Below are 20,983 nucleotides of genomic sequence, written 5' to 3'. Positions count from 1 at the left end.
TCAGCTCAACTCCACTGTCTGTGTTCACACATGCAGTGTGTGAGTTTGGTGCAAGAGTAAATGAAGCTTTTCAGTTAGTGGTTCTTACTGTAAACTAACTTTTCACTAAGCATTAGGCATCTCACCTAAATTTTATCAACTCAAACAATATTGCCTTACCCTACATCTGGTTTGAGAATATATCTATACGTACATATTGCTCTACTGCAGCCTGTCCCTGCCAGTAAACAGAAAAGCATGCAGTGTACCAGATAGTGACTCAGTATGAAGAGGCCTTTACATTGAGTGACTGAGCTGCAGTCACAAAGCAGCTCTTTGTCAGACTGCTGTTCATTTGTAGAGCCTGAACAGCAGCCGACCTCTTCACAGCTGGAGGGGCACGATGAAAAGGCACATTCAAACTGAAACACCACTGCAGGCGGCTGAATTAGATTTGGCATCAACACGTTTGAACACAGACACAAAGATATGAAAACAGCCTTTGAAATATATTAATCACACATCAGATATGAGATACAATGTTTATTTATTCCATATATTCCTCCATAGAGGCATTAAAAACCACTTGGTGACGACAAACTATACTGGTGAATGGATAATCTCCTGGACAACACTGTTATTGAATCAGCGAGGGCACACATTCAGACCACTAAACGCTTCTCAGTCGATCAAATTGTTTTTACGTTTTGACCTTATATGTCTACACGAAGGCAAGATCTTGGTCAAAAGGCTGCTTACACATGAGAATAACACCCTTGGGTCAGAGAAACCAGGATGGATATAATTATATGGTGTTTCCTTTTTCTTTAAAACCATTTTAAAGAAAAGATTTATACATAAACGTATATAGACATGAACCAACACATTCTGTCAGCTCATAAATTCCAAAAAATTGTGCAAATGCTTCAAACTAACTAACCTAAAGACATCATAACCCATTATTCTCTTCTCAGCTCACACGTTAAACTGCAGCACATCAGCATTCAGGGTGCAGTACTCCTGTTTATCATAAAGCAACTTTGACACATTCGGCTGCAGCCCTGATTCAATGTATTTAAGGCCAAAACAAATTCTTAAGACAAAACGAGTAACGGCTGGGGGTTCAGATCTTCAGTGGCCAAGTTTTAACTGTCGCACCACCAACAATAAATACAAAATCTGAACTGTAGAGTTATACACTGGTTTTATATAAGAGGTATTAATGTAAATCATAGCATGCAAAAGAAAATACAGCAAAAGAAACATAAGACATAAAAATAGAGCTTTGGCTCAGTCAACAACCACGATAGCACCGCATTTTAAAGGGTGAGACTCTTTGCAAGAGAAATAAAGAGCTGAAATGGCTTCTGTTCTGTGCTTTTCAGAGTAAAGGTCTCAGTATGCTGAACAGGAAGACCTTCCAGCTGCCTTTGAACCTTTTTACGTATAGTTCATCCTAGTCTACAAAAGCAGGCTCTGTGCTTCACTTTCATGCGTACTTGATGTGGACAGCTATTTGCCTTTGGACACGGCAGGTGTCTGACAATACACACTAAGTGATCTGTATCACCTGCAAAGCATGCTTGACCCTCAGAGTCCAGTTTGTCTTACTAGTGTGACTGCTCAGTGCCTTGCCTAAGCATGGTACGCTTCCTAGACCCTGGCACAGATGGAAGAGATGGGCTTTGGCATGTTTCAGTTCCTCATATGTGCACAAGCACAGACATGGACAAGGCTGTGCAGCACAAACACCACCTGGAGTGTTGGAGGGCTGTAACTTACAAAAACTGATCTAACTAATCAGCTACCAAGTAAGTAAAATTGCAGTCATGCCAGTGTTCTCTGTGTTGTAGACTCTGAAACCACATCTCTTCCTGTTGGGCACCAAGGCCAGGCCAGCAGGGGACTGAGGAAGGGGGATAACCATCTTTTTGGAGAGATCACTGAACCTCTTCTGTGTTTATTGAACAAAAAAATCATTAGATACCTGCATTTTGAGCAAAGTTGAACTTATAAACTCACCAGGAGGCCACCATGTTTTGGTCTGCATTGGTAGTGTGATGTCATCTGGCCACAGAGCTCCTCAGCCCATACTATGTCTATGCAGTTTTGGCTGTTTCACAGCTGTTTCAGCTGAATACAAGACATGCATCTTGTCTGTGACATGGATAGATTTTCGGTTCTCTTGCATGTTAACAACTTTAAGCTGTTGGACTGCCCATGTAATCAATGCATCTCATGCCAATGATATGCATGGCCAACGCACAGAGAGTTTTAAGAACTGAGGTCTCACCTATTTCACCTGCAAACTATGAGTGGTTATTGGCCGGCTACTGCATTGAAAAGTACAGGCAGAGGAGTGGACCAAAACATGACAGCCTCCTGGTGAGTTTATAAGAGCAAAATGTAGGTATCTAATGAGTTTTTTTTTGTTCAATAAACACAGAAGAAACACATGTATCTATCCAATAAGGTGAAATTATCTGATAATGTTGGGTTCCTTTTAAAGCTTCTGTGAGGAATTTTCGGTTTGTGTTGTTTCAGCAACCCCTTTGGAGCCATGTCTTATCTTTTACTTGCTTTTGTCCTCTACCTGAGTGAGAGGTACTTCTAAACAAAAATACTGCCTTGCTTTCCTTCATCAGTCAAATACATCAATCATGAGGAATCTCTGCCTTGGAAAATAAACAAAAATAATGCTGTTGCAGCAGGTTGTAGCTTCGTCTGACACCTACCCCACAGCAGCAGTGTTTATAAGCTTTAAAAATTACTTTTGAAACAATAATTCTCGTGGCTGATAGTCTCTGTTGCTCTTGTAGGCCATAAAGAGATAAGTTTCAATTTCAGCATGTTTCATAACCAAATAAAACCTCTTATAGTAGCTTTAAAAACATTTCTTTAGGCATACTGAGACCTTTGAGGCTCTGTAACACTAGGAGTGTGGCTATGAGAAAAACAAAACACGTCCATAATTTAGGTTACATAGGGATAACTTGTCGAGCTGTTGTGTGGACTGTAGTAGATATCCACAAAAAAACTGCTGGTTTCTTAGCATTGATCTCTAACTGGCATGTTGTTCTCAAAATTAGTAAAAAAATATCCCAGAAGTATTAAAGCTCAAACAGTCCATTCAACATTTGTTTGTACCACTGAAACCTGTCTCTAAACTGCAGAGCTGCAACTATTTATTACTTTCATTACTGATAACATTGCTTTAATTTCATCTTAATTTTCAGAAAAAGAGGAAATACCCATGCAGATGTGTATTTTTTGTTTTACAGTTCAAAATTCAATTCAGTTAATTTTGTTCTTTATGAGCAGGAAAGCTTTCCTTGGGGAAGTACACTCAGCCAATCTTTGGCATTCTTTGCTTTAAAAAACATCTAAAAATGTGACTAAACTGTCAAAATAACTGCAGGTTCTGTAGCTCATTGCAGCTCTATAACTTCGTTCTTTGTGGAGCATCAGAGGAGGTAAAATCAAGGTGAAATAAGCAACACTGTTGACAAGTTATGATAGCGCCAAGTAAAAAAAAGGCGCCTAATTTGGTTTTTAAAAAGTCTGCTTCTATTAGTAGTTTTACTGAATGAATAAATAATGCTGTTTGAATGCTGCTGTGACAGAGCCTTCAGGGCTATTCAGCCTCAACTTAGAGTCATTGCAGGTTTTTTGCAGACAGATTGTGTACTTCCAGATTTGGCCTTCAGTTTCCCTTTTGATGTTCAGGACTAGAAGTTGTCAGGGCCGTGGTTCAGGTTTGGTACTTGTGTCTGTCAGTTTAATGCCTCGACCCCGGTCCGGTCCCAGTGCCCCGCCGAGCCCGCAGTTCAGGAAACAGACCTCTCTGCTGCTCTTCCCTTCGCACCAAGTGCAAATAAAAGTCCGTACTGAGGAAAAAATGTCCACTGACGGAGACACGATGTAGATAAAAAATCTAGACAACAAATAAAACATGAAATGAAAGTATTGAATGCTGTACTAGTTGTCCTTTCTGTCCAATTTGTCTTCCTCCTCGTTCTTCTCAGCTGTTGGGGTTTCCTGAGGTGGGGGCAGGGGTGAGTCTTCGCTCTGATTGGCATCTTCTTCGGGTTGTGGCTCTGGTTTTGTCGAGGGTCCCTCTGTCTGCGGTGCTGCAGTTTGTGTACAGTTGATGGGTGCGAGAACTATGGCAGGCTGCAGGGGACAAAAGAAGGGTTGATATAAGACTGCTGAATTGTTTGATTGCAGAAAAAATGTAACAACCACAGAAAACTAAAGAGCTGCAGACAAAACAAAGAATATACAGTCATTCCTCTGTCCACAAGCTGATTTAAAAACAAGTTAACCTTTTTGTTTTTTATTACATCCCCCCATTATCACAATTAAAGGAGCCTTTATGCTCTATGTTGTCAGAGGTATTCCTGTACATACAAAGTTAAAGAACAGGGAAGCATATCAAAGAATTCCCACAGAGGTTAGTCCCACTAAATCACAACACATGCTAACCTAAATTATTTAGAAGGTGACACAAACTGATCTACATCACTATTGGCACCCCCAGATAGCTTCAAAGATTAACCACTAAAGAATCAAAGCATCTACTCTGCAGGGAAACAACAAAAAAGGAACCTTAAGTACAATAAAGGTGTTTAAATGGTAGTGTATGAAGTAGCAAAGCCCAGATAGAATACCTGCAGTGACATTCACAGACAGCTGAGCCCTCAGCAGCAGACTAGCGCACACCCACAGTAAAATAAAAGGCCAAGAGGCAGCGATGGGAGGGGAGGCAGGGGACAGTAAAACAGAAAGAGGCGGTTGGTAATGGATGGAATTATTTAAAGGGGTTACTCAACTTAAAATTCTACTTTACTCTGCATGATATTTAACTAGGTGTGTTTCTGTTTTTTTTTTTTTTTAAGTCTTTTTCTTTCTTCGGCAGTAGGCGATCATATCAAACTGGTATTCACCACAAATCCACTTCCAGTCCAGAACTGGGACAACTCCCTGCGCCACAGGGCTACAGTGAGGCTGGTGAGCAGAGTGCAAGGCACCAGGTAGAGCAGGGCCGGCTGACCCATCTGCATCACGGCCAGGGCCACGAAGGTGATCAGTAGGCCAATGCCATACGCTGTCAGGACACAGAGATAGCACAAGGAAGGTCAGCATATGTACGAGTTTCGACCAAACAACACCCTAATGATAGAAAATTCTGCTGTAGAGCCCTAAGAGTTATTTCTCTCAGGATAGTGAAGTTCTTTTAACATCCTCTGAACTTGACTAATTTATTTGTGTTTGGGTCATTTTTGTACCCTATCTCAGCCCTAATTTCACCTCTAATTGCATCTAGATTTTCAGCGAATTCTGATGCCTTTGTATTTTAAATCCCAGTTAGATCTACATACATGTGGTTTTAAGTAGACCTTTGCAGGAAGATCTGCTTGTTCTGAGGGTGGTTTACTTTTTACTTTTCCACATAGGGCCAGAGGTAGGTTTGGATTTTTTTCCCCCTTAATAAATAAAATCATCATTTAGAAACAACATTTTGTATTTACTTGGGTTGTCTTTGTGAGATATTAAAATTGGTTTGATGATCTGAAATATTTAAGTGTGATAAATATGCAAAAAAAAATCAGGTATCACAAAGGGGGGCAAATACTTTTTATGGCGCTAAAAGTCATCTAGACAGGAAGACTGTAAATGTTCTTTATATGTTGTTTGGATCTGGTTTTTTTTTTGCTCCACACCAGCAAAATGTCCATCTTTCTTCCAGACAACAACTTATATTTCCCCCTCCACCCTCCCCTGTAATGTTCATCCTGTCTACACAGGGCCTAACATTACTCTGAATCACCATTTCAGCGCATCTATTCCTCCCAACCCCACTGCCGTATACGTACCGATTGTACAGGCCACAAAGTAGATCCTGGAGGATTGTGTTAAAATGTCAAACCTGTGGCAGTACGCAACCAGCAGACCTGACAAAAAAGATAAAGCAGATAATCAAATTGATCTAAAAAATACTGCTTCACTCAATAACATTAAGCTGTTCAAAGGAACCAAAGTGAATCTTATTCTGAATTTCTGAAGCCTCAGACAAGCTTAACTTAATTAAATGTGTCAAAAGCATTTTAGAAAAAGATATAATGGTCTGGTTTTTAGTTTTTTACAGCACTAAATCCTGTAATAGATGATCAAAAAGCATGAAAAGCAGCCATAAACCATGTGGCTGTCTGGCTTATTTGTTTACATAACTGAGCTTAATTTCAATGTTATCCACTCCTGTAAAAGTCTTAATGGGGTGACTGTGTTGGCTAAAAAAATGCCTGTTGTGAGCTTTAAGCAGCTTAATTTCCTTATGATGTAATGACACAGTTAATTACCTGGTACTAAGATATCACCGAAGCCCAGCAGGGAGAAAGGCCGGTCACACAGGGCCAGAGGAGAGGAGTTTAACCGTGGCACTTTGAGCACCATGGGGAGCTGGAGAAACAAAAACATTAGTGTTACTGTCAACATCTTTTCCTCCGGGCTTAGAGCAGCATTAGAAGTAGGAGTTTCCGTAGTTGGACTAAACTCCACCCTCACCCATGTGGAAGTGGAATTTGAAAACAAACTTACCTTTTCATGCGTGGAGGAGTCAGAGGGGCCAGCCGCTACCTCCACCATTATACTTTCACCACTCTACAGAGGAATGATCATAGGTTTAATATAACACAAAGTAACAGAGAGTAAGCATCATGTTTGAGCAGAAAGGGCGTACCTTTGTAAAGAAAGGTGTAATAAATACGAAGAAAACATCATACACAAAAAGCACCGAGAGTAATAAGGTGCAAGCCTGAAAAGCAGAGACAGAAGAATACATCAGATGTGTTTGTGAATTAATGCAACTTTTCATCAAAACAAACATTATCCAAAGTGTTATTTTCATGTAAATAACCACCTTAAATGTGGGGAGTCTGACTGTTTTGAGCATGTAGAGACAGAAGGCGATGCCCAGGGCGTCCTGTAACACCCACGCCCACCTGGAGGACACATAACCAGACTGTGAGTCAACCTGCACCATCATCATATTATGTAGCTACTATACACCAGCACATACTGACAGAAATTCTCTATTACATCACCTCACACAACAAGTGCTTACAACACAGAACACAACAAAAAAAACTTTGTGTTTAGAAATCATGTTTAGAAAATGTCTTTTCCAACTAGAGCAGTAATCTTTTTAATTATGTTAAATCATTAACCATTGTTATGATCCTTTGAATTATTAGTGACATGTCTTGAATTTACCTGGCCAACTGAAGCAGAATCACACTGTTAAAGACAACAATTTAGAGCCGGTAAGGTCTAATTAAAGTCAGTCTGGTTGAAGGTTTAACTTGAAGTCCCAAGTATGACCTCTCTTCTTGTTTCATATGTGCTGAAAGTCTGCTATGAATCACCCAATAAGACACAAGACACATGTGGTAAATGTGCCATTAGAGGCAGTCAATGAGGAAATATGTTACAGTCTGTTAGATTTATCATTGTGCTGGTTCAGTCTGAAAAATCAGCAAGACTGAAAATAAAAAAACCCTGACAGACACCAGGCTATTCTAGACATATTTCCCTAGGTATCAAACTTATTTTAACTTACTTAATGATTTTTTTTCTAAAAATAAAGTTTGAGACCAGTGCTTACCAAAGTGTGGGCCAAGGCCTAGAAGTACTGTAGGTAGGCTGCAAGAGCTCATTTAAATAACCGAAAATCACAGATATAAGAAATAAAACGAAATCACATTTTAAATGATCAGAAAATACTTGATTATACGTTATTCCTTGAACACTCATAAATAACAAAAATAGAAAGAAGTTTTAACTCACGTCACCTTTTTAATCATTTATTTTGTCTGATGAAAACAACCAGAATCATGGTTTAACTGACTGGTGACACTTCATTAAACATTTTACTATGCTGTTTGCTTTCCAGTTTTAAGAATTTATCAGCGTCTTCAGAGACATTAATGCTACTTGGAAAGAGTTTGCTGAGCCACAGAGAAAATTTAAAAACAAAAAATTTAAGTGACTTTGCAGATGCCTGATTAAAACAAAAATAAATGGCAGTGGCTCATTAATTTCCGTTTTGACTCCATCACACTTTCCAAGTGTTTCTAAAAGGAAATAATTCCCTGTTGATGAAACAAAAATACGATAAATAAAAGTGATATTTGATTCTCACGTTATGGTTGTACAAGGGTTTTGGTGGGCCAAGAAGTTTTTTCAGGTCTCAAATTGTGTTGCATCATACTGATGTTTGGCAAAGGGTGACTGACTCGATTTGAGGCTTGTCACGACCAATTATCTGTACAAGTAAGTTTGTCAAGTGTGTAATGTGTCATTACAAATATTTTACTACTTCCCATTAAGTCAGAGCCTTCCTGATCTGGATTCATAAAAATTATTGTACATAAATATTAAGATATTTGATACTGAAGATAGGTCAGGGTACCTCTAAATAGCTACAATAATTTATGACAGTGAGGAGACCTAAGGCATCCTCAAATGTTACATATTTTTACATCTTAGAATCATAAACAGAACTGTTCCGTCTTCTGCCAGGACTACATCTGCATTCTTTCTTTATTTTTGCTAGTGTGTGCATCCAGAGGTCTCTCATGTTTTTAAAATCCTCTACTGTACTGCCAGCTTATCTGGTGAACCTTACAGTTATAAAACATTATTGTAATATGTGAACAAAACACAGAAACTGTCAGATTTTCTCTGTACAAGCATGACTGACTGTGACAGAATTTCTCTTTCCACTTACTGGTCTTCATTGCGAAACACCATCCAGGTGATGCTGACACCGATGCAGATGGCCGACAGCAACAACATGCGGATCTGCGGCCGTTTGTGCAAGTACGGCAAGTTGTTCTCTGGAACCCTGTGGTAATAAGATCCAGACAAAGACATCTAACATCAGCAGCATTAGGGCTATAATTTCAGGTTTAACACTGACCTATTAAAATGATACCTCTGCAATTATACCTTAAGGCCCTATCTTTATCTGTCAGTGCATTAGTTGTTACTGTAAGATTCACAAATAACTTAGAAGAATGCTTCTGTATACTTTGGACTTTAAAATGAGCAAAACTGTATTGAACCCATGTCCAGAGGTCGGAGTAACAGGGATAGTGCTTAAAATGATTTTGGTTCTGGATAGGTTAAAGTAGAGCAGGCCTCTGAGGTAGGGCACTTTCAAAAGCTATCATTATTTTAGCCAATTTTTAATCATTTATTTAGCATATTTAATACATTTATTGGTGTTAATTCTTGCTTTAAAAACTTGATTTGTCTCATTTTTGTACTGATTTTCTATTCTTTGTTTTTAAACAAAAAATTTTTTAAAAAATACATCTTTCTGCCTTTTGAATGACAAAAAAATCATTCGAGGTGAGTCTGCTTGTCTGGCATTATGCAATTTGTTGTTCCCAAAGTCCAAAATGAGTTAGGAAAGAAGGCTTTTAGGTTTTCTGCACCATTGACTTGGAACTGTCTGCAGGCTGACTTTAAAGTGCAAAACTTGGTGTCTCTGAATAATTTTAAATCCTCAATGAAAACTCTTGAAACCAGACTTTCTATTAAATAAAACTCCAGTAGGAGTTTTAAGCAGCAGGCCATTTCTTCTTTCTCTCTTATCCATGCAATCTCTTAATAACATTTTTTCAAATTAGTCTGGGTTCATCTTGTTTTTTTCTTCCACAATGAAGGGTGACATTTTATAGAAGGTTCTTGGATACCACCCTAGGACTGCTTGAAAAGGTGAATTTAAAAACAAATTATTACATTAACAGTCGATGTTTGCACAGCTAGCACTACAAAACCATGTTGACGTATCTCACCTGCATTTGCAGAAAGGGAGTCTCCTCACAAAAGGCCACAGGCAGCTGTGGAGGCCAACAGAAGAGGCCACACAAAAGATGGCTATGACCCAAATGGCTAAACAGTGGAAGAAGAACCAGATTGATGTATATTATCGCATTAAATCCACTCAATTGCAACTGAACAACAATACTTTTAAGGACTTTGTCTTCGACAAAAGTGGGTCCTTAAACATTTGAATAAATGTTTCAGTTTCATCACCGTGTGGTCAGTAACTGAATTACAGCTTATCAGGAACAATAAGCAGTCAATCGTCATCCGCTTGCTTTCTTACCCAAGCCTCCAAGTTTACTTTACAGCATGTCCAGTCGTTATATAAAGCAGGTTCACACACATTTAGACCAGCAACAACAACCTCATTATGCTGGACAAAAGCAGCATCTTTTTACTCTGAAGAGTTCTGCGTTAAAGAAATCACACATTTTAATACACACTGACTTTACAAAGCAACACACTAGATTTCTAAATTTTGACAAAGAAATCAATTCAGATGCGGGCTGCTGTTGTTGTGCAGTGCACTCTTGATAGTGATGTCAGATGGCTGATTTGTTCTTCTTCCTGTGGAGTGTTATCCTTTAATGCTGTTCTGTTTTAACCTAAGAGAAGTTTAAGTTTAGAGGACAATAAAGAGGAATGTAGATTAAGGTATGTACATAAAGATGTAGAAGGCCATTATAGCCTTTTCACATAACTATCAAGAGAGCAGCCAGCACCTCCATGTCCAAGGCCATGGTTCTTTGTGGATTATTTCTCTGGGTGGGGAGTGAGTCTCTGCCTAAAAGTGAAGGAGTTCAAATATCTCAGGATGGATGAAGAGATTAATGGAAGGATGGATGGATGGATGGATGGATACAAAGTGCATTGCACAAATGGCAGCCAACATGTGAATCTGATTTCTTTAATTCTTAGAAATCTAGTGCATTTCTTTGTACGACATAAATATAAAAGACACTTCTATGGTCAGTGTCTTATTATGCAGGGTTGCCTTTAACAGTGGAATAAAATGGAGGAAGTAAAATCTCACTTTGTCACCAGTTTGATCAGATGTCCTTGGACAATGCGGACCTTGAAAATACTTCAAGTTGTATTAATACAGTTGCTTTGTTCACCAAGTTAAAATGGAAGAGGTGAATGGAAGTCTTGTGAGTACTACACTTGTGTTTTTGCTTGTTTTAAATCTGATGTGGCTTAAGAGGCCTTTGTCATAGGAGAAAAACATTGCTGGTTAAGTTTACACAACCTGCTGTATCCCAGACGAATGCCTCACTGAGTCGTGCAAGACCACAGCAAGAAAGGGGTGAATGACTGTACGAGGCTTACTACCAGCAATATATACTGAGCAGTCACGACTGAACCCAAAATTTATCCAAGATTCACTTTTAAGTGGATCAGAACAAAGTGCTTTCATTTCCTGTGTGTCTTAAAGCAAGTACAGCTTTTGAAGTGTTATTGTAATAGTGTATAGATCAGTGTGCATGTCTGTATGTTTCATACCAAGGCGATCGTAGAAAAAGTAGAGTAGCACCAGCATGCTGCAGCACATGACCACAAACACACAGATCATTATTGGTGTGACATCTACGGTCTCCTCGTCCTGCTTCTCTGCACCATCGTCCCGCTTGTGCTTCATGTAGCGTCTGCAAAACGAAGATTCAGATATGTATGCTGACACAAAGGGGAAAAATCAAACATTTCTTACACTCATCACTTAAGATAACTGCACTTTAATCTTGTTGTAAATGCTTATTAAGTAAAATAATCCTGTTGATTTTGTATTACATTTTAAACAGTAGTCACTAATGGTTGTTGATCTGCTAAATCAGCATGCATGAACATCTGACCATCTTCTTTCAATATTTACCATCATTTGGCTGCTTGGCAGTCATTTCCTTCCTGAGTTCAAAACACACACACACTAATTTTCCAAACAGTCATTTTCCTCAGAGCCATGTGCGTCAGACACCCCACATGACTGTGCCCTCAGTCACCTTGGCAACTCCATCAGGAAGGATAGACTCGGACGGATTGGCTTAAACCAGTGAGTCACTCATGCAGCCTCAAAATAAACAACAATGCCCTTTAGTGGAGTTGCAGCCGAAAAAATACAGCCTTCTCGGTTTGGTGAGAAGAAACCGATATGAATTCCTTTGTGAGAAAAAGACTGAGCTTGAAGTTTGTTGCCAAGAAAACAGTGACTAATTTTCCCCAGAGATGGCTTGCAGGATAAATTAACTTTGATTTAATTTTAGCAGTCAGCACTAAAAGGATGGTATGTGAAGTCAAAAGGAAACTCTTTGTTCAATGTGAAAGAAGAGTGGTAGAAAAGACAAAGATGGGTAAACTGACCACCATAAGTAGAACAATTATTGATAATTAATGACTGTGTTTAGTCATTAGTTTAAGTACATGTAGTCACAGTGCAGATGAAAAAAAAGGAAAGGTAGTATTCTCTGTTCTATAAGGGGACAGCAGAAGTCAGTCAGTAAGGACTGGATTTAGAGTAAGGACATAAATCCAGATGGTTGCTGGTTCAAGCCCTGGTTGGAGCAAGTCTGGAAATCGGCCAGGTAGCTGGAGAGGTGCCAATTCATATCCTAAGCACTGCCAATGTGCCCAAGAGCAAGACATCAGACCCCCAACCACTCAGGCAGCATTCCTTGAAACACAACAGCCCCCACTCTGATGTCTCTCCATGAGTGCATGTCTTGGATCCTTTTTGTGCATGTTTATGTATTCAGCAAGGGAGGCACAAACTTAGTTTTTGTTGGTATTTGATATTGATATTTTTTCCAAACTCATTTTATCTGGTAACAACACAAATGCGCATGCCGTTTTATTGTAAAGTGTCTCTTGTGCAAAGAGAGGCTGAGTCAAGAGGAGCTGAGAGAGGAGTGGGGAAGAAGACAGTCTTGCAGTTATTTTCCATTTGGGGCTTCATTCAAAATATTCAGGGCTCATGGTGGGCCTCTTTGAGATTGTGGTGCCCCATGAAACCACCAATATCTAATGATAGAAAGTTCCATATCTGGCAATGCAATTTTAACTTTCTAAGCTATTATCTACCAATACTAATATCAAGCCGATAACATTGTGCATCACTATTTTCAGCCTACTGTATTTGTGTGTAGCATGCTCAAGAACAGAGTGTAAAAACTGAATTTCCCCTTCAGGAATTAATAAAGTGTGTCTTTTAGGGCTGTCAATAGATTAAAATTTTTAATCATGATTAATCTCATAAATTTCATAGTTAACTCGAGATTAATCACAAATTAATCACACTTTTTTGTCTGTTCTAAATGTACCTTACTGGACTATTTCTCAAGATTTAAATACCCTTATCAACATGAGTGGACAAAAATACTTTCTTTATGCAAATGTTTGTTCATGTCAGCAACCCAAAACAACAACAGATAATGTCCAGAAAATTCTCTAGTCTAAGCTCAAAGATACTGAATGCTCCAAAAATCTGCTGAGAGCATAACATGGTATACTCAAGACCAACAAGGACAACAAGATAGAGATACTGACCTTAATGTAAGATTATTGAATAATACCACGATGTAATGTCTAACTTCAGACTTCTAGAAGTTAACTCCTTTATTTTTCTCAGCAGCTTCACACAGAACAGCAGATCTCATCATTAAACATGGACATAAAGAGCATGGTCAGTTTTTCTGAATACTTTCACTTTCAAGCAGGAGCGGAGTGTGGATGGGAGAGGGGGTAAACAGACCTTTAGGAGACGTGATCAGACCAGTCAACAGTCAACATAAAGGGACAGCTGTAGTGCCGGTTCATAGCAGACATAAATACATGAATAAATCATGCTGGCCCTAAAGTGAGTCGGCCCAACGGGAAATGCCCGGTATGCCAGATAGCGAGTCCATCCCTGCTTGCAGAGTTGTCTGAGCGTCCCCGTTGTACAGCATAGCTAAGGGGGCGGCTCTCTACATTCGGGGTGTGCTCAGCAAGCGAATGGTACGGGCTATTTAAGACTCTACGAACTCCTGGTAACTCAGCTCATGTCGACAGCAAGAGAAAATAACCAGTTTTATCTGGCATGACCTCAAGGCTGAACCTGCCATTCAAAAGTCTCTGTCCTTTATCCATTTCTGCTCGCTTGCACTGCATCACAGCGCCACTTCCTGATCTGCCAAACTACAGGATGGGTCGAGGGTCACACACAACGTGCATGCATTAATCATGCGACAAAAAAATTAGCGGTGTTAAAAGTAATTTCAGTTAACGTGATATTAACCCATTAACTTTGACAGCCCTAATGTCTTCTATAAATTACGCTTTATTTAAACTCCCAACAGGCACTGCACATGGCAGCTGACCCAACCTACAAGGTTCCTATTGTAAGGGAGGAGCTAACAATAAATTTGAGCAGGAAAGCTGCTTAGTTTTGTTGAAGGTGACTTGTACCTTGTCATACACTCCACTGTGAAGAGCAAAAGATGGCATTCTTGGATGAGCATACACTATATTGCCAAAAGTATTCACTCACCCATCCAAATAATTGAAATCAGGTGTTCCAATCACTTCCATGGCCACAGGTGTATAAAATCAAGCACTTAGGCATGCAGACTGTTTCTATAAACATTTGTGAAAGAATGGGTTGCTCTCAGGGGCTCAGTGAATTCCAGCGTGGTACTGTGATAGGATGCCACCTGTGCAACAAGTCCAGTCGTGAAATTTCCTCATTCCTAAATATTCCAAAGACAACTGTCAGTGGTGTTATTCCTTCTAAGTTATCACTTCAGTCACCTTGATTGATAACCAATCAGTCAAGTCAATGCACAAGTTTATGGCTTAGTGTGACACAGTGACCATGTAAAAAAACAAAAAAAAAAATCCTGTAGTCTGACCTCGGCTTAAATCTGTTTTTTTTTTTTTTTTTTTTTCAAACCTGTGGGTACCTTTGATTTCATGTTCACTCGCTCTCTTCAGTGTCCCCACTTACTTCTTGCGATCTCTGCTTCCAGCCCAGTAACCTCCCACAGCAACCGTTCCTACGGCCATCAAAAAGATAATCACCATGTTGTAGTCCAACACCGGCTCATTGGGCGCATACATCGCGACCAATCTTCCTTTCCCAAAGGTCTGCAGGAGTGAGAAACGCATAAGTTTGATCAGGACTGAAAGTGCTGTTCACTCTTTACTTAAGAAAACTCAGACAACAAGCTCCTCCTGGCAGATTATCATTAAACATGTATTATTTAAAATTTGGAAGAGATCCATTTTGTTTTTCTGCTTGTCTTCACACATTTATTGAGCTTTACCAACATGAGGAATAGAACTGGTGCAGCAGGAGCCTGCTGGCAGCCAGATAGCTTGTTAGATCAGTGAGTAGTTATCCTCTCACCTTGCTTATGTCCAGCATATCAGAGTAACTGAGCAGGGCCACAGGAATGTCAATCTCCTCATACTGAGTCTTGTTTCCTGCTGGTGGTGTCTATATTTCAGAAACAAAAAAAATATAAGTAAGCATGGATTTCTGTTCACTAAGCTGCCAAAAGCAGTTCAACCTTGATGTAGATGAAGTGAATATAAATGAGAGCGTTAAGATGTAAGAAGTTATAGGCAGGGTTACCAGTCTGTCCTTGCTGACAATGAGCAAGCCCTTGGCGCCATTAATCTGAGCCAGTCGGACTTTTTCGTAGAAAGTGCAGTTGCCTCTCATCACCATGGGGATGCGGTTTGGGAAGCCTCCCTCTGGGACCTCAGAGGCTGAACACAGGACTGATGTTGTCAAGTCATGGATCTGGAGACGTGACTACAAGACCAAAGGGAAGCAGGATCTTTAATGCCTGAAAATTAACCTTAGACAAACACTTGTATTGCTAATGAAAAAATACATGTAAATTCTATTTATAAAAAGGTCATATGCCATAGTTTTACCCATGTATTCTGTGAATCACTTAAATTGAGCTGAGACTTGTTACTAAAAGAAAGACTGAAGTCTAAACAGTCTGGTCTTTGATAGTGGATATTTGAAAATGTTGCTGTGTTTAAAATGCATGTGCTAAACTCCTGCATAAAACTGTTCTATACCCATTACTCAAAAACACGTAAACAATACAACTGATGCAATCTTATTCCTGTAGAGTGTATTTGACATTTACAGCAGGATCTGAAAGTAGGTATGCAAATAGGAATCCTACCAGGCACTGAAAGCAGAGATCAGATTTCGGCATCCTTTACAACACTTCCTGACAACATTTTATTGATTACTAACAAAGTGCAAACTGTGGTTATCCCCACTGTTTTCTGAGGCTGTAAAGCACTTTCTAAGCATTCTTTTTTGTAATCATCATTACAGTTACAGCACACAAAGCCTTGGCGACATCTCTCATTTCCTTACCGCCTTGTTGAGGTCCTGAGGTAGACGTGCCCACTGGGAGTTGAAGAAAATGCAGTAATCCTTGCCTTTGCTTTTACCCTTGTCACTGAAATGGGCCATGCCGTATTCTCCCACCACCTGCCAACACAACAACAACAATGTCTGAGTAATTCTGCATGTCTGAGAAATGTTCAGGATTTTGATTTTTGGACCACAGACTTGGAAGAATTTCAGCCGCATAAAAGAATTTACTTCTGTTTCATCTGAAGTCCTATCTCAACACAACAGTCAAGAGTATCAGGAAGTTGTAGTGTAGGCCTATTTCTGCTCTGCAGAACCATGTAAAATACAAAATTCTCTTGTAAACAGTCAGACACTTCTGGTCAAAGTAATGACCCCTATTTAAAATGAAGACTTTCTTATCCTGTTGCATTTTTTAACAGGCATAGAATCATCACATATTTTTAATAATGAAGCTTAAATTTTAGACTTGAGTCACCTCCTAAAGGAAATTAATGGGTTGGCCAAACTGCCTGTAAACAAAGGGGGTGAGTGGCTGTTCAAAAGATTTCAGTAGAAGAATTATCAAAACAAAGTTGGCTGCTCTACAGGAAATGCCTGTAAACAAGTAAAAAAAAAAAAAAAACTCAAACTACAGCCTCAGTAATGACAATGATGTTTAATTGACACCAGTATGAGAGAATGACTTCGGCACATGCCAGCAGTCAAATATTAAGTTAACATTGGCAGTGGCAAGTAAACAATGTTTGATCACCCAACTGCAGATTTCCTTCTTTTATAAAATATCCATGAAGAAATTCTGAAAACAAGGTAAAAAAAAAAAATCACCATGTGCTTTAAAATGATACAATCTGTTGTTTCATTATGATACAATAAAAATTATGAATTTATTTGTAAAGCACTTACAAAGCCAAGCATTTACAAAGTATTCTCAGGTGTGAAGAACTTAAAATAGGAATCAATACACACAAAACAAAAACAAAAGACTAAGACCAAAAAGAATCCAATAGAAAAGCCATATCAACAAAGCCCAGACAGTAAAAGAGCCTGAAAAACAAACAAACAAAAGTTTTAACCTTAATATCATACATCACAAGAAAATATGATTATTACATCTGTTGCCAATATCCAATATCTGAATTTTAGACAGTTCTGATAACAACGCTGATATGTAAATGTAGTTTCAGCCCCCCCCCCCAAAAAAAAGTGAAGTGTAAGGAAGGATGATAAAAAAAGAAAAAGACTTAAGATGGCATAAGATGACATTGGTCCAGCCTAAAATTCCACCAACGTATTTGCTTGCACAGCTAATATTTACCTCCGCCAAGGAGGTTATGTGATCGGGTAGGTTTGTTCGTTTTTTGTTTGTTTGTTCGTTTGTTTGCAACATAACTCAAAAAGTCACGGACGGATTTTCATTAAATTTTCAGAAAATGTCAGAAATGGCATAAGGAAGAACTGATTAGATTTTGGGACTGATCCGGATCACCGTCTGGATCCATGAATGTTTTTAAAGGATTCTTCACTACTGGGAGATAGGGCTAATGGCGGAGGCCTGCGCTCTCTGAGTGCTTTTCTAGTTACAACTGATATAAAGAGATTTTTATACCCACAATATTGGTTGTAAATAATAAGTGCTATTGTGATTTAAGATGTGATTTTTTTTTAAGTTCCTCATCTTATGTATTTTTTTTTACCAACACAAGAAATAAGCTGTCCTATATTACAACCAACACAATATTAGATAAATTAAACTGTGGCTGGGCAATTCTGAAAAATATCTGATTTTGATTATTTTGACTCACAGAACCATTTTGATATGAACTGTTGTACTAAGGGGAATGATCAAATTTTGTCATTCTCATTTTGATTAAGAAAAATATCTACAAACATAAGGAAAACAGATTTTATCTATGCAATCCTAAATAAATGACACTTAAATGGTTGCATGATGTGCAGGTCATATCATCTCTAGTGCTTAAAAAGTTTTTAACTGATGTTTTGTCTCACATATTAATGAAATATTGCTCCTTCTGCAATTTGAAAATGCAGCAAGCCATATTGTCATTTAATCTAAATTTCGGTTAATTGGCCAGCCCTAATTCCTATCAGATAAAGCATCAAAATGTGCCAAATTTTCAAAAAACTGCATATCTTCTGTCACTTTTTATCCAAAAGAAGCCATGAGAGCACTGAATAAATTGCAGAAATATATTGACAGTGGTAAAGTACTGAAATATTGCCGATGTGTTTGTGCAATTTAGACAGTGCACAGAAGTTTGCGTGCAAGTTTTAGTACCTAATCACAAGAAATGCTCACTATTGGGTGCTTTGGGCTTCTATTTTTGTTGCTGTGATTGACACAGTTACTGACATCATTAAAGTGTTGTGTGTGTTGTATTACGATCAGAAATAAAGAATAAAAAAATACAGTTTTGATTGTTGTAATACAACCTAACCTTACCACCTTTATATCGGTACAAGAAAACCAAAGAACAGTAGAAAGGAGGATAAATGGTTTCAATATAGGCAGCAGCACAGGGCCAGTGGTTTAGTACTGACTCCCGTACTTTATGTACCTGTTTATAAACCTTCTTTCTATGTGTATGAACAGAATTATTCTACTGTAATACAGACCACAGCTGCATAACTAAACTCTAACCCAGTGGGTCAAAGTACAGCTGATTTCAATATTTACTAAAGGACTGCAATAAACAGAGACATATTTCAATCTAAGGTTGCAAAATTCAGACGCATTAACACTAACTTATCGACCCTTATGTGAGTTGTTAGCTAACATTTCACGGTCCAATGTCTGCCTGTCGAAACCTAAACACAGGTGTCATGGACCGTGCAGTGGATTCAAAGATGGGGTGAATCAGCCGTAATCCTGCTAAGATAATGTTACATCAAAAATGTGAGTGATGTGTGGGTTTCTAGGGCCCCGCGGTGATCTCCGCAAGCTAACAGGCATAGCATTTAAGCTAATAATCCAGAACACGGCAGTAAGAAAACACAGTTTGTGTATCTGTGACGAGCCTCAATACAAAGTGAACGCGTGAAGGAGCATTTTCTGAAGAAATACACTTGGTCTCTCTCACCTTGTGGATGAGGAAAGCGGTCCAAATCAGTGTTTCAGGGACCCTCATGATGCCTAGCTTGTTGTTGCTTCCCCCATCGACCAACCAACCGCTCGGCTCGAGCCCCTCACACGAACCCCCACCAGCTGTTTGTCGAAGTCACGCCCATTTTCGCATTAGGGGTGTTTCATTGGCTGACGCAATCAGGAGCAGCTAAAGATTTGTGTTAATTGGTCCATGTGAAAGTCAGTCAAACAGAATTACAGTCCCTAGCTTTAACTTCATTAGATAAGTATTTCTAAGATAGTTCTGATCTGTTTTGAAAGTGTATATTGAAATAAAGTCACAATAAAAGTTTTCTTGATGAAGCTCTGAAATATGAGTTACAGAACAGATGGACAAATTCCATGTACATCTTAAGTGTAAATTAACCCTTCAGTATCGTTCAAATTTTGCTCCCTTCCACTCTAAAAAACATTGAAATTACTCCAGCCCCCCCTTCATATATTGTATAGAAATAACTCACCCTTTGTGTGAAAATTTATCAAGAAAAAAATCATGTCATATGCAATAGCACACACAAAATGCACAAAAAAAACAAAAAAAATCACCATATGGACAAAAATGTCCAGAGTAACACCAGAGCTTCATGTTTGTAATCAAACATTTGTGAAGAATATCTCAAGTTGATCATATCTGATTTTAAAAGACATTAAAGAAAGAGTTCACACACAGTAAGACCAAAAGCATCAATACCATTAAGTATCAGACAGTACAGTTTTGAGTGAAATACAACTTTGTGATAAAAACCTTCATTACCTGATAGAACATGAGGTATTGCAGGAATAAATTAATGTCAGTTTCTTTTGTATTTAAACATATTTTCTCTGTTTCATTTTTTTTTTCAATTCTACATTTCATTTAATTTATTCACATTTTTGACGCACTACTACACAGATATGTGCGTATTACTTGTTTGCAGTTGCTCCAGTGTTGTGTTGCCATCTCAGAAAGAGCAAGTTAAATTTTCATCAAATCAAAAACCCTCACTCCCCACATTCGTGGAACCACGTGACTTGTTGGACTCTTGCAGTCAGTTTCTTGCCAATTAGGCTGGCATGGCTGCAGTTGTGCTTTCTATCCCTTACTCTGTATTTTCGCTGTAATTACAGTTTACTGGAAAGCCTCCAGTATGTCTGCTAATCTGCAGCTTTTTGCTGTTCATTTGAACTTCGATTTCACTTCATTTCAGAGGGATGTATTGTACTCCTGACGTCAGTTTAATTGTTGTTTTAATAAATAATGTTGAAGTGTCAGGGTTAAGCATATAACACCTTTTTTTTTTAAATTGCTTGTCTGAATGATTTTGCTGGATGAACTGTTGTCAGACAAAACAAGTATGAAAACCAGCTGTTTTACTAGAATAAATGGAAACTTAACCATTATAGATTATTCCCATCTCATTTGATGCTTAGGATGTATCATTGTGATACGATGTATAGCTAGTCTGAGGGGCTATTGCATAGAGTTCAGTCACTTTTGATACTGTATTTGTGCAATGATATGTATAGGCAAAATGTCTACTTTAACTTAGATATAATTTTTTTTTAACGACTTCAAGGTACTAATAATGGAGCATTTACTGGTTTATTTG

At 38.6% G+C, this 20,983-nt stretch overlaps 1 protein-coding gene across 3 annotated transcripts; it reads right to left on the bottom strand.

Annotated features, from left to right (window-relative positions):
• Positions 1 to 509: 509 nt before the first annotated feature.
• sppl2 (signal peptide peptidase-like 2) lies at positions 510 to 19,460 on the bottom strand. Of its 3 annotated transcripts, none has more exons than XM_041802930.1 (15): positions 19,351 to 19,460; positions 16,250 to 16,366; positions 15,479 to 15,661; positions 15,251 to 15,340; positions 14,849 to 14,988; positions 11,377 to 11,519; positions 9,843 to 9,939; positions 8,768 to 8,884; positions 6,899 to 6,980; positions 6,719 to 6,793; positions 6,577 to 6,639; positions 6,339 to 6,438; positions 5,856 to 5,933; positions 4,926 to 5,086; positions 510 to 4,152 (listed from the first exon to the last, which is right to left on the bottom strand). In XM_041802930.1, exons 1-15 carry the CDS (start codon positions 19,396 to 19,398, stop codon positions 3,958 to 3,960), a joined length of 1,689 nt encoding a protein of 562 aa, XP_041658864.1. In that variant the 5' UTR covers positions 19,399 to 19,460; the 3' UTR covers positions 510 to 3,957. The 3 variants fall into 3 exon arrangements, 2 of the variants coding, with proteins under 2 accessions (XP_041658864.1, XP_041658865.1); XR_005992749.1 differs by having other exon boundaries at positions 4,024 to 4,152; positions 4,811 to 5,086; XM_041802931.1 differs by lacking the exon at positions 5,856 to 5,933.
• Between the last annotated feature and the right edge of the window lie 1,523 nt (positions 19,461 to 20,983).

The sequence above is a fragment of the Cheilinus undulatus genome, linkage group 13, assembly GCF_018320785.1.
Source record: "Cheilinus undulatus linkage group 13, ASM1832078v1, whole genome shotgun sequence".
NCBI lineage: Eukaryota > Metazoa > Chordata > Actinopteri > Labriformes > Labridae > Cheilinus > Cheilinus undulatus.
The sequence above is the reverse complement of the archived record's forward strand: the minus strand, read 5'-3'. Positions and strand labels throughout refer to the sequence as shown.

Bases quoted from the DNA above. Each gene is read 5' to 3' on its own strand.
- sppl2 (XM_041802930.1), bottom strand. From the start codon at position 19,398: ATGAGGGTCCCTGAAACACTGATTTGGACCGCTTTCCTCATCCACAAG. The intron at 11,520-14,848 runs GTAAGTGGGGAC...TTCGTTTTGCAG, and splicing joins GGAAGCAGAGATCGCAAGAA to ACGCTACATGAAGCACAAGC. The intron at 5,934-6,338 runs GTAATTAACTGT...CTTTTTTGTCAG, and splicing joins CGGTGATATCTTAGTACCAG to GTCTGCTGGTTGCGTACTGC.